The sequence below is a fragment of the Xiphias gladius genome, chromosome 14 (assembly GCF_016859285.1).
Source record: "Xiphias gladius isolate SHS-SW01 ecotype Sanya breed wild chromosome 14, ASM1685928v1, whole genome shotgun sequence".
In the NCBI taxonomy this organism is placed as follows: Eukaryota; Metazoa; Chordata; class Actinopteri; order Istiophoriformes; family Xiphiidae; genus Xiphias; species Xiphias gladius.
In genome coordinates this window covers 9,967,537-9,982,747 of record NC_053413.1, presented here as the reverse complement: position 1 = coordinate 9,982,747, position 15,211 = coordinate 9,967,537, and the positions used below count along the sequence as shown (strand labels likewise).

Here is a 15,211-nt window from a genome sequence, read left to right as displayed (position 1 = left end):
CAGCTCTAGTGCGCATGTGTATAGTTTCTCAATAATGGCCTTACTGTCTTCATTACTAGTTTCACTTTCTCAAATGGGTGCTTAAATTACAGCATTGTAGCTGTGGAATTTACTGTCAGAATACAGAGTAACCTTTGTTTGGTTCCCATTTCTCTACAAAAATGCACTTCTTCACTGCAGTTCAACAATAAGTGTGCTCTGAAAAACACATTGGGAAATGAGCCACAGCAAGTCGTTCTTAGAGAGAGACTGTTACAAGAAATATTACGCAATGACATAGTGTCATTTAAATGACAACAGGAAGGCCACCAAGGTTGACATACTTCCGTAATGTTGGACTTGTATTGCCTTGTCTTTGACAACTGTGCCTCATATTCTGCTTTTGGTCTCAACTATAGTAACGTGCAAAAGCCTTTTATACACATATCAAGCAAAGTTGAGTAAAAATGCTACAAATTTGATAGCCTAAATATGTTGTAACATATTTTGTACTGTAGATGATAGTTTCATCTTATTTTATATATTTTTTTGTCTGTAATCTCTTGTTAAAAACTCATGCTTTTTTTTCCAAGTGTTTATTTGATACCTGTAGAATTGCTTTGTGCAAAATAATTTGGACATAATTTAGTGCTCATGTCATTATCAGTGTCCGTCTATCAAACCGTAATATTATGTGTCACATAAAGTTCAGTTAGTGTGTGTGTGTGTGTGTGTGTGTGTGTGTGTGTGTGTGTGTGTGTGTGTGTGTGTGTGTGTGTGTGTGTGTGTGTGTGTGTGTGTGTGTGTGGTTTCAACAAAAACTAGGATTTTTCATTTACTGTATCAAACTCAATTAAAATTGGCACTCTGTTTTTACTTCCGCCCGCTTTTTTCTTTTTTTTTCTTCTTTTTATGTAACATTAATCCAAGGGCAATATTCAGTCAGTGAGCACAGTGCGCACATATAATGTTAACACATGTTAGCACAATTAATGTCTATATAAAGCTGATGATTGGGATGCCAACAACCAATGGGTCTATGTATAACCATGGAATACTGAACAGGCCTACCTGGGACAATATATCACTGAAAGAAACACATAACAAGTACAAAGAGATGCAAAATGACCTGCAAGATAGCCACAGCATCACAAAATGACCACAAAGAGAAGCAGAACAACCTCGAAGATGCAATGAAGCCTCACAGAGAAGCAAAGCAATGTCAAGGAGACACAATGTAACCTCAAAGAAAAGCAAACTCACCACAAAAAGATGCTAAATTAATAAAAGGAGATGCAAAACAAATACAACGCGACACAACATGACCACAAAGATGCAACGCGACCTCAAAGAGACACAAAATGACACAGATGTAAAATAACACAAAGAAAAACAGAGTCAGTGTGCATCTCTTTTAGTCCTGTGTGGACAATGTCTGGGGCCCACCGTCTCATAATTCGTCCAAGTGTATAGGAACCTATCCGAGTGACTGATAGAAGAGAAGATGTTGGGCAAATCACAGTGCATTAAAATATTTTCTAACGACAGTGTACATCACAATATCAAACAATCTACTGGCCGACTGATCATCTGTTTACGCAAAAACAGCTTGGGTCCCTCTGTCTTTGCTGTTGAATGCTCCTTTGGGGCAGGGACGGGGTCTGCTTGTCTCTGAAAATAGCACAGAGGGGAACACGAGAGTGAGGCTTGCCTGGTTCTGGAAAAACACCCGTTGTGCTTGTGCTGGGCTGCAGGGATTGCAACATCAATCCGTCCTGTTGCTACCTCTCAGATGTGATCTTGCTAATGTCTCTGCCAGGAGCAGCACCAACCTGAGAGACACTCTACATGTTCAGAGGGACAGTTACACCTTTAGATTTTCCCACAAATAAGGTAAATTCACTTCGTTTTTCTTCTTTTTACACATTTGTCTTTTATTTTATGAATTATTGCACCTATTAGGAAGGTTTTATTAATGTCTGGAGGCATAAAACGTGGACTATGAAGAAAATTTTTTTTATTAGTGATCCTTAGAGATCTGAGCACATGTGACCTTTTCTTGTTTACTGGACATTGACTGGGTGGCTTTTGTGTTTGAGTCTGGAGTCGTGTAGTTGAAGTGTAAAGTAGAAGAATCATGTCATATTTATGTGGAATTAAACGAACATAGTGTTTTGACTGTTAAATTGGAATAAACCCCTTTAATTCTTACTTCATCATCTCCACAACAGTACTGCAGGACTAATGGAGGATCTGTGGAAGAAGATGGGGGTCATGTCACAGAGAATGTGCCCAAGTTCAAGGGCTCCGTCTGATGAGGACTTAAAGGCCCCAGATGGAGGGAAAGAAGAGAAAATGCAGATGAAGAGAGAAATCTCTCTTATCAACGGAATCTGCCTCATTGTAGGCAACATGATTGGCTCCGGGATCTTTGTATCACCAAAGGGCGTACTCATACACAGTGCCTCTTACGGGCTGTCGTTGCTGATATGGGCTCTTGGCGGCATCTTCTCAGTGTTTGGGGCTTTGTGCTACGCAGAACTTGGCACCACCATTACAAAGTCTGGAGCCAGCTATGCCTACATCCTGGAGTCGTTTGGCAGCTTCTTAGCTTTCATCCGCCTGTGGACGTCCATCCTGCTGATCGAGCCGGCCAGTCAGGCTGTTATTTCCCTGACCTTTGCCAACTACCTAGTGGAGGCTTTCTACCCGACCTGCCAGCAGCCGTACAATGCTGTCCGCCTCATTGCTGCATCCTGCATCTGTAAGAGAACACTGCTGTGTCTGAATGACTGAGTAGAATGGACAAAATTTAGCATTTAATTCATCACCCAGAAAAATAGATTGCAAAGTCCTCATGGCAAAAGAGAAATAAACAGAAGTAGTCTGTGATTGAGAATGCAATTTCTTACAAAATCTAATCAGCTTTTAAGATGTAAATGTGTGTCCATACATTTTGTACAGTGAACCCCATTAATCAGTGCCATTGTTTCAACTTTTTGCGGAACAAGACCAGGTCAAAACCTAGTATGTGGCTGGATCACCCTTATCTATTTGCTATTTTTCTACTCTCTGTCCTCACATATACAGTATTTTAATGCAGCTGAATTCCCAAGAAAGAGGTGTGCCTGCAGAGGGCAAGCCCGACATTGTGCTCGCGGGGCAATACTGGTAACTCTCTTCTACGGAGAGTAGCTAAGGTTTATCCAAAAAGTTGTTGGATTAGTAAATAGGTGCTTTTGTGAAGAAAACTTGCTAAAGGGGTGAAAAAGTCAGTAGATCTAGCAACAAAGGTACTAAGTTGGCAACAATGCCAGTGACGCAATAGAAATTGTTTGCGCCAATTAGGAAACTCCAACAACTCAGCCAGCTGACCAATGGTGTAACTTCATCAGTTAATCAGTCAGTCAGTCAATCACAGACATTTGTGTTTCTAGGGCTGGCCCCACTGTTGTGGTCCAGCCAAAAATACAGGCAGAAGAGTCCCTTTACTGCCACCAGTATTGAGCTGCAGGCCGAGAAAGGCTGAAACATCACTTAGCGTTACATTTTTTTAACAACAGACATTCAATGTATTTACATTTGGTAATTGCCTCTCTATACATTAGTTTTCATTGGCAGTGGCAGGATCCGTTCTTTCTGCACTAAATTTAAATCAACTAAGTTCACAAAGGGGAATGATACATTGTACACTATCCAGGAGTACTAGTTTTAATTTTATTTTATTGATGTAAGCCTAACTCTTTGCTCTTCTCCCAACTCAGTATCAGGGTACGTAACAAACGTAGTAACCCTTTGTGGGACTGGCACCGGCTATAGTTGGACCACCAGTCCTGTAAAAAGTAACACTGATTTACAGCCTGGTTTTGTGCTGTGAAGAATGTAGTTAGCAGAAATGGTATTTAGGTGAGAGAGCAGCACTGCTATGAATCATGAACCGCTCTACCGAGAAGTGAGTTTCCGTTTCTGTACCCACATACTGAGTGAGGCCCATATGATGTAGAGGGGATGGTCAGTGATCTGCTGTGGTGGGCAGAGAGCAGGCGTCTACAGCTTCTGAAATTCAGCTTGTTTCAAAATGGTTTTCCGCAAACTGACCAACAATGTTTTACCATCGTTTCCTGACTGATTCCTCTTTGCCTGCTGTGCGAAAGAAACCTAACAAAAGAGAGGAAGCTGTACTAGAAGCTGCATTAGTCCTTATTTGCATAAATTAAGATCTCAGTCTTGCAGACGAAGGTTCATTCATTGCCTTTTTCCTCTGCTTTGTCCAGGTATGCTCATTTTTATCAACTGTGCCTATGTGAAGTGGGGCACTCTAGTCCAGGACATCTTCACTTATGCCAAACTTATCACGCTCTTCCTAATTGTCATTGTAGGAATCCTGAAATTAACTACAGGTAAGTTAAAATAAAAATAATGCATCAAAGGAAACAGGATCAAATAAATATCCTGTGTTTTAATCTCTCGCTTCTCTATCTGTGTAGGAGAAACAAAGAACTTTGACAATCCATTTGAGGGCTCCTCTACAGATCCTGGAGCCATAGCTTTGGCCCTCTACTCAGCTCTGTTCTCCTACTCTGGCTGGGATACACTCAACTATGTCACTGAGGAGATTCAGAATCCAGAGAGGTAATGCAGATAGACATACCAAGAAAAAAAAAAACACTCAGAGACCAATCAGTGTACACTTGAGCCTATGTGGACACATTTGACCCTTTAGACTTACTACATGTTTTTGGCTCATTGTTCACAGTTTATTTCTGATGGTGCAACTCTGATAAGTCAGAGCTGAATGGCTAACATGCCTCTGAATAGTTTAAATAAGGTAATACAGGTGGTGAAAATGAGGCACTGGAAATTGTACTAAAACATAAAACTTAATTGAGAAGCTAGAACTCATTAAAGGAAAAAATATTTTCTGTTTTTAAAAAATAACAATATGCTGCAGTCAATGTTTTTATATTAAGAATGTATCAAATCAGTATTTATATATGAAAAGTGTTGCTCTTTGTAATGAACCCACAGAGAATTATTATATGACTGCAATTCCCATTAGCTCTACAGAGAGTTTTTACAATCTTTCAGCTCATTGTTTTGGTTTTCTTGCCGGCACCTTTACCGTTTTGGTTCACGCTCGTGGCTCTCATCGACCTTGTTTCCAGACACAAATCTCTAAAAACTGACTAAGCCACCTGCCCAGCACTAAACAGCAGACAAAGTTAGTGACTAGATAGTGAATGCAGTGGAGCATTTAGCAGCCAAAGAGCCAGATATTTCCCTCTGGGGTTCGTGAAGACAAAAAACAGAGGTAAAAAGTAAAAATATAAGACTCGCGCATTCATCAGGTGAACAGAACGTGATTCCAAATGAATGCTTATGTTGCTCCTAACTGCTGGATGTGCAAATAAAAAGCTGTTAGCTAACAAGTTCGTCATATCAACTGGTGAAATGTAAATGTTGTGTTTTCCGCTTGTTTCTACTTCCAAAGAAAAAAAAAGAAAAGAAGAAAAAAGTTAATACAGATTACTTTTACAAGACATGCGAATACAACACTCCAGCTTATTGATTTTCGTCCTTTTTTATTGTTTATTGTAGTGTTATTGTAGTATTTAGATAAATTTGACAGGATAAGTACAGAAAATCAAAAGCTGGGATTGCAATCTAATAGTTTGACAGGATTCTAGTTGCCTGTAAAATCTGTAAAATAGAAAGGAAAATGGATTGTAAAGGTGTGAATTGAAACTTAATTAAGAAAATTAATTTGTTTGTCATCACATCCACCTGTTGTCTATTGTTTACTGCAGATTTCAGTGGGTCTTTTAACCACAATGTGTGCTTGTTGTTGTAGGAATCTGCCCCTGGCCATAGCCATTTCCATGCCCATAGTGACCATCATCTACCTGCTAACTAATGTGGCGTACTATGTGGTTCTGGACATGCCTTCTCTGCTGGCCAGTGATGCCGTTGCTGTGGTAAGACACCAACAGTCACCCGAGAGAGACTATTCGAACTGCTGCTAAATATAGTCCTGTTCTGCTTAGAAATGGTTGACCTGAGACGTTTTGCCCTGAGAGAGACGAAAGCAAGGCTGCAGAAATCAAAGTGGAAGCAGCTTGCAGTGAATTGTCGATGAATTGTGGCTGATATTATGCTTTGATAACCCAAAGCCTAATGGCCCATGTGAATCTGATCTCACAGACATTTGGGAATGCAGTCCTGGGGCCGTTCAAGTGGATCATCCCTGTTTCAGTGGCCATGTCCTGCTACGGAGGACTCAATGCTTCTATCATTGCTGCCTCACGGTAATCACAAAACACTGAACGTGCTCTGACTCTAGGCCCATATCATGACGAGTATTTCAGCAGTGACTTCACATCTTTATGATCATGCAGGTTGTTTTTTGTTGGAGCCAGAGAGGGCCATCTCCCCTGCAGTCTCAGTCTGATCCACCTGGAACGCTACACACCTATACCTGCACTGCTGTTCAATGTGAGGAACATTTATCTCACTCTTAAATACAAATGAACATCAGATTCCTCAGGTGCGTGGGTGTACATGCCACTTCAACGAGGAGAAAATGGTCATATGATGTGTTAGTACATGTTCTGTTAGAATAACAAATAACTTTCCGTTGTGCCGTGTGGCTGCAGGGGTTAATGGGCCTGATCTTTCTGTGTGTGGAGGACGTGTTCCAGCTCATCAACTACTTCAGCTTCAGTTACTGGCTCTATGTGGGTCTGTCTGTGGCTGGCCTCATCTACCTGCGCATCACTCAGCCAGACCGATACAGGCCTGTCAAGGTGACACACACACACACACACACACACACACACACACACACACACACACACACACACACACACACACAGTCATTTCTCAGACTCTTATTGATAATGTTTTGATGATGTCAGGTGTCACAATTTCTGCAATAATTTCCGGTGGCTGAAAGTAACCAAGTACATTTAGTCAGTAACTGTATTTATGTATTATTTTGAGGTACTTGAGTGATTCTATTTTATGCCAGTTCTTTGTTTGACTTCTATATAGATATATTTCAGAGGGAACTATTGTACTCCGTACTCTACTGTGTCTATTAGAATGCTATGGCTACTCACCAAGAATTGAAACAAGACCGGGTCCAATAGCTAGTATGTGGCTGGAATGCCCTTCATCTGTTTGCTTCTGTCCTACTCTCTGTGCTCACATATTCAGTATTTGAATGCACCCGAATTCCCAATAAAGCTGTTCTCATTTACATGCGTTTCTGTTTCTGTTTTCAGAAAACGGAACAAGTATGAAATAGTGACTGAAACGTGCCCCATTTAGACTCCATGTTAACCAGCAGCCACCTCCAAGCCATTTCCAAGCTTCTACTCTACACTGCTAAAATCATGATTTTATAACTGCGACGTCGTCTGACAAAATCACCAGACACATAAGTTAAAGAGGCTGTGCTGTGATCTCAGCTATATTTACTTGTAAAACGATCCCTCAGAGAGAGCGTCAGAAGCTCAGTCACGTCTATGCAGCTGCCATGTGGTCAATTGAATGAGACGCATAGAGAGGTGTGCCTGGGGAGGGAAAGCCCAATCTAGCTATCGCAGGGCAATACTGGAGACTCTCTTTTATGGAACGTAGCTAGGGTTTGTCCAAAAAGTCACTAGATTTGTTGCTGGGTGCTTTTGTGAAGAAAAGTCACTGAAAGGGTGTGAAAAGTCAGTAAGCAACAAAGGTGCTAAGTCGCCAACACTGCCTGTAAACACCCCCCTGATGACACAATAGAAACAGTTTGCGCCACCTCATTTTGAAAGAGCAACGACCAATAGGGAAACTCCAACGCCCAGCCAGCTGACCAATGGCATAACTGGATCACTCACTCACTCAGTCACTTACTTGGTAAGCCATAGACGTTCGGATTTATAGGACGGGCCCCAGTGTTGCGGTCCAGCCAAAAATGTTAGATTTGAAGCATAGGATCAGTTTACAAAAAACAGTGCATTCTTAGCGATAAAATGACAAATTATAGATGTATTACTCACTATATAATGTACCAATTACATGGTAATGCACCTGGTAATACAATAACATACTAATATAACACACAGGGACCATTTTGCAAAATGAGCACTTTTACTTTGATACTTTTAAGTACATTTTGTTGATGTTTCGGTACTTTACTTGAGTCAAATTTTGAATGTAGAACTTTTACTTGTAATTTAGTCTTCTTACAGTGTTATATTAATACTTCTTCCACTTCATTTCAAACCCTCATATTTATCACTGGTATCTATATTTACAGTTATATATTTCCTCTTACATTGAGAAGGTCAACAAGCAATGTTGACCTTCTTGCACACCAAATGAACAAAGAAACTGAGCCTGAGGAGAACATTTGACGCGTTTGTCAAGCTTACTTAACAAACATATTCCAAATAAGGCTGTTAGCCAATTAACACACTACTGTGACAGTTTCCCTAGTTCCAGTATTGGCTTTTAACCATTATTGTGCATGTTAACGTACATTTTTAGACACACAGATAATCTGTGAACGGAGCCGCCATTTAACAAACTAACTGGAGATCTGTGTCGTCTTCTCTCCACAGTTGACCCTGTTCTTCCCCTTCATCTACTGTCTGTGCAGCCTGTTCTTAGTCATCATCCCTCTGTACGGAGACACCATCAACTCTCTCATAGGAATTGGGATTGCACTCTCTGGGGCGCCCGTGTATTATGTGGCCATTTACCTGCCTGAGGAGAAGAGGCCCAAATTCATACAAAAATTAAACGGTAAGGTTTGGACTCAAATGTCCATGTACAGAGAATGTGATATTTCAGAGCCATAGGATGTGTGTTTTTATTTTATTTTATTTTCTGATTATCAGTTAAATGCTGTCCTGTTTTTGGTTAGCAATTTCAAACACATGAAGAGGAAGTGAAAAAGGGAAGCTACTTCCCTACTGGGATACCGAGCATTATTTTAAGACTCAAAAGTATACTAAGCATGAGATCACCATTTTTTTCATTACAAAATCTTAAATTCTTTACACAGTCTGTCCCATCTGACTCTTTCACTTTCAAAGTACAGCATTAATCATCTTGGATTATCAGTGTCAGCGGTAACTGACGTCTCCGTTCCCTCTGTCTTTTCCTGTCCCTCTCACGCCTTCCTTCTTTTCCTCTTCCAGCCTATGCCACCAGATACACTCAGACGCTGCTCTACTGCTGCCTGACCGAACTTGACATGGAGACAGAAACAAAGGCAGGCACTAAAACGCAGTGAACTGCAGACGCAACCCTGTCGTTCGTTTCTGCCTGAGGCCTCAGTGCTGAAAAACAAGGCCTAGCATGGAAAGCACGGCAAGGCGTAGACTCACTACATTTGTGAGGCTTACTTCTGCCAGGTCAAGTTAAAAAAAGGCTGACATCTCAAATGACTTACCTCAAAGGACTGGACATTTCAGGGACTGCAAACTGTTCTTTTCTTCTGTGAATGCGATATACTTTTCTACAGAGATCGAGGATTATTTTCTATGGGGATTTAATAAAGCTATGAAAAAAATATGTAGTTCAAGTTTACATTTAGTTTTTGTGTGAAGATGATTACTTTTTTTCTGCTTAAAAAAATACATCAAATAATGATTCTTTGACTAGAATTAAAACACGTGGTAGTCCTTAATTAGCAAGAGTATGTCTAATGTTCCTTTTTAAGTTTTTTGTTGTTTTTTTTAAAGTTAAAATACATATTCATATGTAAATAACTGTGCAAATGTGAAACACCATAAAATTGTAATTTTCAACCAGTATCGAGTACTAAGGGCTTTCATTCTTTCACTGTAAATGGTTGATTTTAGTAAGTTTACATACTGGGCTTCATAAATATAGCCCATAATAATCCTGAGTGATTGAACAGGATTATGTGGCTGAGCTGAGCGGTCTGTGGTTCATCTGCAGGCCGCCCTGAGTCATGCTTTTGCACCAAGTTGTCATATCAACGGAATATTTCCTGCAAACTGGTGGGAAACTCACTCCCCAACTCACTGATTCGCCTTTAGCAAGCTGCAGCTTCTCCACAAGGGGGGGCTGTTTTTATCATTGTCCAGTTCCACACACGCCAACCTGCCCCACTAACAGGAAAGGAAAGTACGCTTCACATTAAAAGCTTGTGGGTCCCTGTTTTAGTTGTCACACAATGCTGAACCAGTATGTACGGTACAATTTATGTCCTTTAACTCTTATTTACTGGCAACCAATCAGACTTTGAATTGACGGCATTTGAATGATAAATACAACGTCCCCGTCATTTCAGTATATAAAAAGCAGCTCTGATTCAAAGCGCTTGACCTCTCACTGCTTTCAAAACAGATTGCATCTTTATTACTACTTTTTTCACATGTTGAAATGCTACCAAATACGCTTAAGATATACTGTACGCTTTTAGAAACGAGGCTTACTCTTTTGCTCATGGCTTTGTCTCGCCTCTTATATCATCCTCCTTCTCTTACACATGTAGTTTGAAAGGAAGCATCTGTTATGGACAAACTGTGTCTTTTTATTACTTTATATTACTTTATATTGTAATTAATTTATCTTATTTTAATTAATCACCAAGTGTTCATCTTAAAGAGTCCGACAATAAAAAATGTGTGTTTTGTTTTCAGGTAATTCATTTATTGTAAAAACACATCAGCCATACATTTTTTAAAATACTATTCAGGTTAAGTTTCTGTGCACTTTTTTTTTCATTGGATTAATGTAAAACGCACTTATTGCTCCTGAAAAGTGGTTTGCAACTTGTCATTTCATAATGCAATTAAAAAGCATCTTTCAAAATTCACAAAACCTGAATTATGCACTTAGGAACTACAGAGAAAAAAATGCAGTTTACTCAGAAGTCTTCTATTATTCTTAAGTCTTATTATTCCACATATGAAGTGACATTTTTGCCAGGAGTATCTGCTCTCAGCCTAAGATAAGGTGCAGTTTGCACTATCAAACCCAGGGCAGATCCACTTGTTGGTGTACTGTTTGTATCCCTCAGCAACAACCAGGTCACTTCCTGAGCAGAGAAACACACACAGACGTGGTTAACCATGGTTATTACCACATAGTTGTTATAACGTAGATTAAAATTACTGACATGAATTAACAAATAAATCCCAGGTATCACAGTCCTTAATTGAGCCAAACAGAGAGAATGTTTACCGTTCATCAGGTTCTGGAGGCTGCAGTAGTTTGTGTTGTCGTCAGCCAGATATTTGGAAAGCTCAGACACTGCCTCGCCCTGCACATTAAAGACATCAGAAGACGATGATTTTTTTCATGAAGCGCCAGAAGGGAAATGGTACGTGAAAGAGGAATGTCAGTGACCAAAGCTGATTAATCTTCTGAAGTCTGATTTTCCCCTTTAATTTCCCTTTAAGAGGCTTTAAAGTCAGAAAAATAACATTTTCACTCACAGCATCACACACATTTTCTACTTGCCAGTTTCAACATTTTATTGAAGCTACTTGATACATACAATGAGTTAAATATTCAAACCCCAATTTTTTTTTTATCACTGCTCCATTAATTCAAATAGAAACACTGATGATGGTATTCACTTGAACTAAATTAAGTCCTTTGGTCTTGAACAGAGTTTATTGTGGATGCAGCAGAGCTGGAGATATAGAATAAAGTCGGTGTAAAGGAAAGACACGATTTAGGTTCTGTTGGAGCTGCATCATTGTCTGAATCAGAAAAAAAAATGTACTCACAGTCACTTTGCAAATGGTGGACTGCTCCAGGAGAAACTGAAGGTCGTTCACTTTCTTTGTTCTGGGAGATGTGTGCATGGCTTTGATCAGGTAAGGATCTGCCAACACAAGCTGCAGCACATTTCAAAGTCAGTCAAGCCTGACAGGAACACTGCATACTGCACATTTCAAGCTAAATTCATTAAGAATAGAAACAACGACATTTTGTATGCATCCTACACAGCTGTTGGTGGCATCATGCAAGTAGTAATAGCTGTTGCGAATGGCAGTTTAGCACTGAGCCAAAGTTATTTAAGGTTTTATCAAAATTTTTTCACAGTCAAGTCATGTCAGGCCCAAATCATAACAGACATCCTTATGATTTGAGCAAGTTGGGAAAGATCCTGTGTCGGGGCTGGTTGCAGCGAGGCCACAAGCAGATCAGTAATTTAAATAAAGACACGGACAAATAACTAAAAGCCATGCAGTGTTTTACTGTGTATTATACGCTATTAAAAACTTGGGGGGAAAAAAAGCGTATTAACATATTAATTTTATTGCTTAATATCTTGTTAAAACTGTTACATGTACAGAAAATTATTTGGTCGGTAAAACTTTATTTTAACCCATTTAAAGTCACTAACTAAACATTTAATTAATACTTTAAAACATTATAATGTTGTTGTGAGCTGATTTTAAGTGCTTAGTAATGTACATTATTTGACAGCAATTGTAACTTCTCCTATGAAGACATATTTCATATTATTACAACTGTGTATAACGTCACCCAGTTTCTGTTTATACACCAGCCTCTATGTATGGGCATTATGGCCTATCTCTAGTCAAGACACCTCTAACATGTTTACATCCCTCGGCTAGTTTCCTACATTCTGATTCTCATTGAAATGAATGCTGAAGATGTGGATTCCTTTTACAGAAATGACTTGTTTGTAGACTCCTAAAGTGTTATTTATTAAAATGCAGATGTTTCTGACCTCATACGAGCACGTCTCCCCTGCATACAGACAGCTCTGTCTGATCTGCCAGGCCTTGATCTGGCTCACCAGCTTTCCATAGACATCACTGCATGAGATGCCAAACAACCTGCAGAGCAGAGCAGTGAGTGTTAGATTTGTTAATTTAATGTTCACGTAAAGGCTCATATAGTCCTCTTGAGAACAATCTAATGAATAAAAGATGAACTTTATGTGTCAGAAAAGAGACTCCTGCTTTAGATTCTGTTAATCACCAAAACTTCCTGTTTGTCTTCACTAGATATGACTGATGTGAGTCTCATGAGTCCATATCCAGGATAACAAGCATGAGAAATTACACTGCACAGAACTCTAAATTGATAAGTACCTTGTCCAACATGCATTTGGCCGGTTTTGCACCGTGACTGCAGTGAATTTCATGCAACCCAAACAGCATTGTAAAGCATTATCTACACCTAGCTGGTCACACCACGCTGCATCTGCTCTGTGAACGTTAACAGCAAGAACACCAGTGGCAGCCTTGATATCAATAACCAGATAAAATAGTTTTACATACAGCATCAGAAAAATAGGCAAATCACTGACAGATTCAACACCATTGCCCACTTCATATACATTTTAATTCAACACAGGTTAATTTAAATCTCTAAGTTCTCTATCTCTATTCTTTGTGCAGAAACACTAAAAAAAATAAAATAAATAAACACAAATCAACCTTACCACTTGACTTTGCACTGTGCTGTGCTGTTTGCCAGTGAGATGGTGAGTGTGGCCCCCAGGATGAGAGCTGAAGCCAGATACAGGACTCTCAAGCACATACTGAAGGCAGGTAGATCAGGCCCGTATCCTGTGTGTGTTCAAGTGCGTGGACGTCTGAATGTCGGCTTGACCAGCTCCGAGGGCTTAAAAGGGGAGAACGCGGGTCATGTGGACAGCTGGGAAAGAGGGCAGCACAACATTGATTAACACGGACTACAGCATTCCTACAGAGGAAACTGGACATACACACAAAAATATTTTTACAAAAATGTGACTCCCCCATAGAAGCTATTTGAGCATTGTTTATTTGTGTTATTTACATTAAAAGACCATTCTGGTAATCGTGTCTGCTTTGGCCCATTATCTATGAATTGTATGTCACTGCTGAACACTTTCCATGAGCATATCAGAAGTTTTCAGATTGATTTTTATACATTCTGCTGCAATTTAGGATCAGTCTGAAAATGAACTTGCAGAGACCTGGTATGTAACAGAAATCATATGACGCTGAAATCATGCTTTCTTATTTTGTTACCATGGTGGCATCTGGCCATAATACTTATGTATGATAGTTTGGGTTTTCTGCCTCCATTCCGATACAGTGGAGGTGAACTGACATGCATTTGTGGTGCTCACAGCATTAACAAAATTACATTTAAAAAAAAATCAACAGCAACACCTCCTTCTAAAAGTAGTGTCTCTGCTACTCTGAACCATCCACAGACGTCCCTGTCAGAAGTTTTCATTTGCCCTGTCAGAAGTAGTTCTTTGGTAGAAAGTAGGCCCAAAACAAACTGTTTCCACTGAAGGACAATGGGAGGAACATCTGGTTTCTCTATATCTGTCAGCTTGGTGCATAGTAATGCTGAACATGTAAATTGAAGACGCTGATAACCTGTGTTTTTTAATTAGTTTCTCACTCTGAGGGATGTGATCGGACTTTTCTGCCAAAGTTCGAACTGTTTTGGTTTTTTCAGTGATTTCTGTATTTGTCTGAAAAACCTGATGTCACATACCTCCATGCACCAATCAGGGTTTAGCCATCAAAACATGATGACAGTTGCATTATTTGCTAATGCTGCCATGCCTCTGCCATTCAAATGAGTTGACGTTTTAATTGTTGTACTGATAATAAATAATACCTGAGGAATGTTTTTCCTGAATATTCATTTTGCTTGATGCCATTTTAGCCATGGACATTTAAAGCTGATATGGCGAACGTGTTAGCACCTTTTTTTTTCTTCCGATTTACCTGTCCAGCAGACTTTGAGCAACACTGGAATTCATTCGGAGCCGTGTTTCTTGCCCTATTTAAGTCCAACATTCACTCTACTTTTAGCTCTGTTTCGCTCTACATCAACTGCCAAAGGAAATATATATAGATGATAAATAGTTGTTTAATGTTTTGCTATGTTCACCAGTTAGTTGCTAAATTTTAGAGCTTCTTTTGCTGATAACAGCTGCGGCCAAAAAGCAACACTATGAGATCGTTGAGAGTGAACCAAAACAGTAAAGTTGTGGCTGTAGAGCCAAAACAATGAGCTGAAAGATGCTAAAATGACAGTGTAGAGCTGAGGGGAATAACATTCATGTGATTCTCTGTGGCTTTGTCACATTTCTCATACATGTAGTCATGTAATATGTTGTTAAGACGAAATATATATTATATATGAACTTCAGGTTTGAAACCAAGTTTGCCTCTGTTTCCTAAAGAGGCTCCCAGGTTGACGACATGAGTAAAAT

The 15,211-nt window shown here is 39.6% G+C and overlaps 2 protein-coding genes across 2 annotated transcripts; one reads left to right on the top strand and one right to left on the bottom strand.

Annotated features, from left to right (window-relative positions):
• Window positions 1–1,795: 1,795 nt before the first annotated feature.
• On the top strand, window positions 1,796–9,629 carry LOC120798884 (Y+L amino acid transporter 2). The gene is made up of 10 exons (XM_040143674.1): window positions 1,796–1,872; window positions 2,211–2,743; window positions 4,254–4,379; window positions 4,467–4,611; window positions 5,831–5,954; window positions 6,181–6,284; window positions 6,375–6,471; window positions 6,633–6,782; window positions 8,586–8,769; window positions 9,168–9,629. Exons 2-10 carry the CDS (start codon window positions 2,224–2,226, stop codon window positions 9,260–9,262), a joined length of 1,545 nt encoding a protein of 514 aa, XP_039999608.1. The 5' UTR covers window positions 1,796–1,872; window positions 2,211–2,223; the 3' UTR covers window positions 9,263–9,629.
• A 1,302-nt stretch (window positions 9,630–10,931) lies between these two features.
• Window positions 10,932–13,603, bottom strand: wu:fc46h12 (uncharacterized protein LOC568958 homolog). Its single transcript, XM_040144651.1, has 5 exons — window positions 13,430–13,603; window positions 12,710–12,818; window positions 11,736–11,846; window positions 11,185–11,263; window positions 10,932–11,038 (listed from the first exon to the last, which is right to left on the bottom strand). Exons 1-5 carry the CDS (start codon window positions 13,525–13,527, stop codon window positions 10,947–10,949), a joined length of 489 nt encoding a protein of 162 aa, XP_040000585.1. The 5' UTR covers window positions 13,528–13,603; the 3' UTR covers window positions 10,932–10,946.
• Between the last annotated feature and the right edge of the window lie 1,608 nt (window positions 13,604–15,211).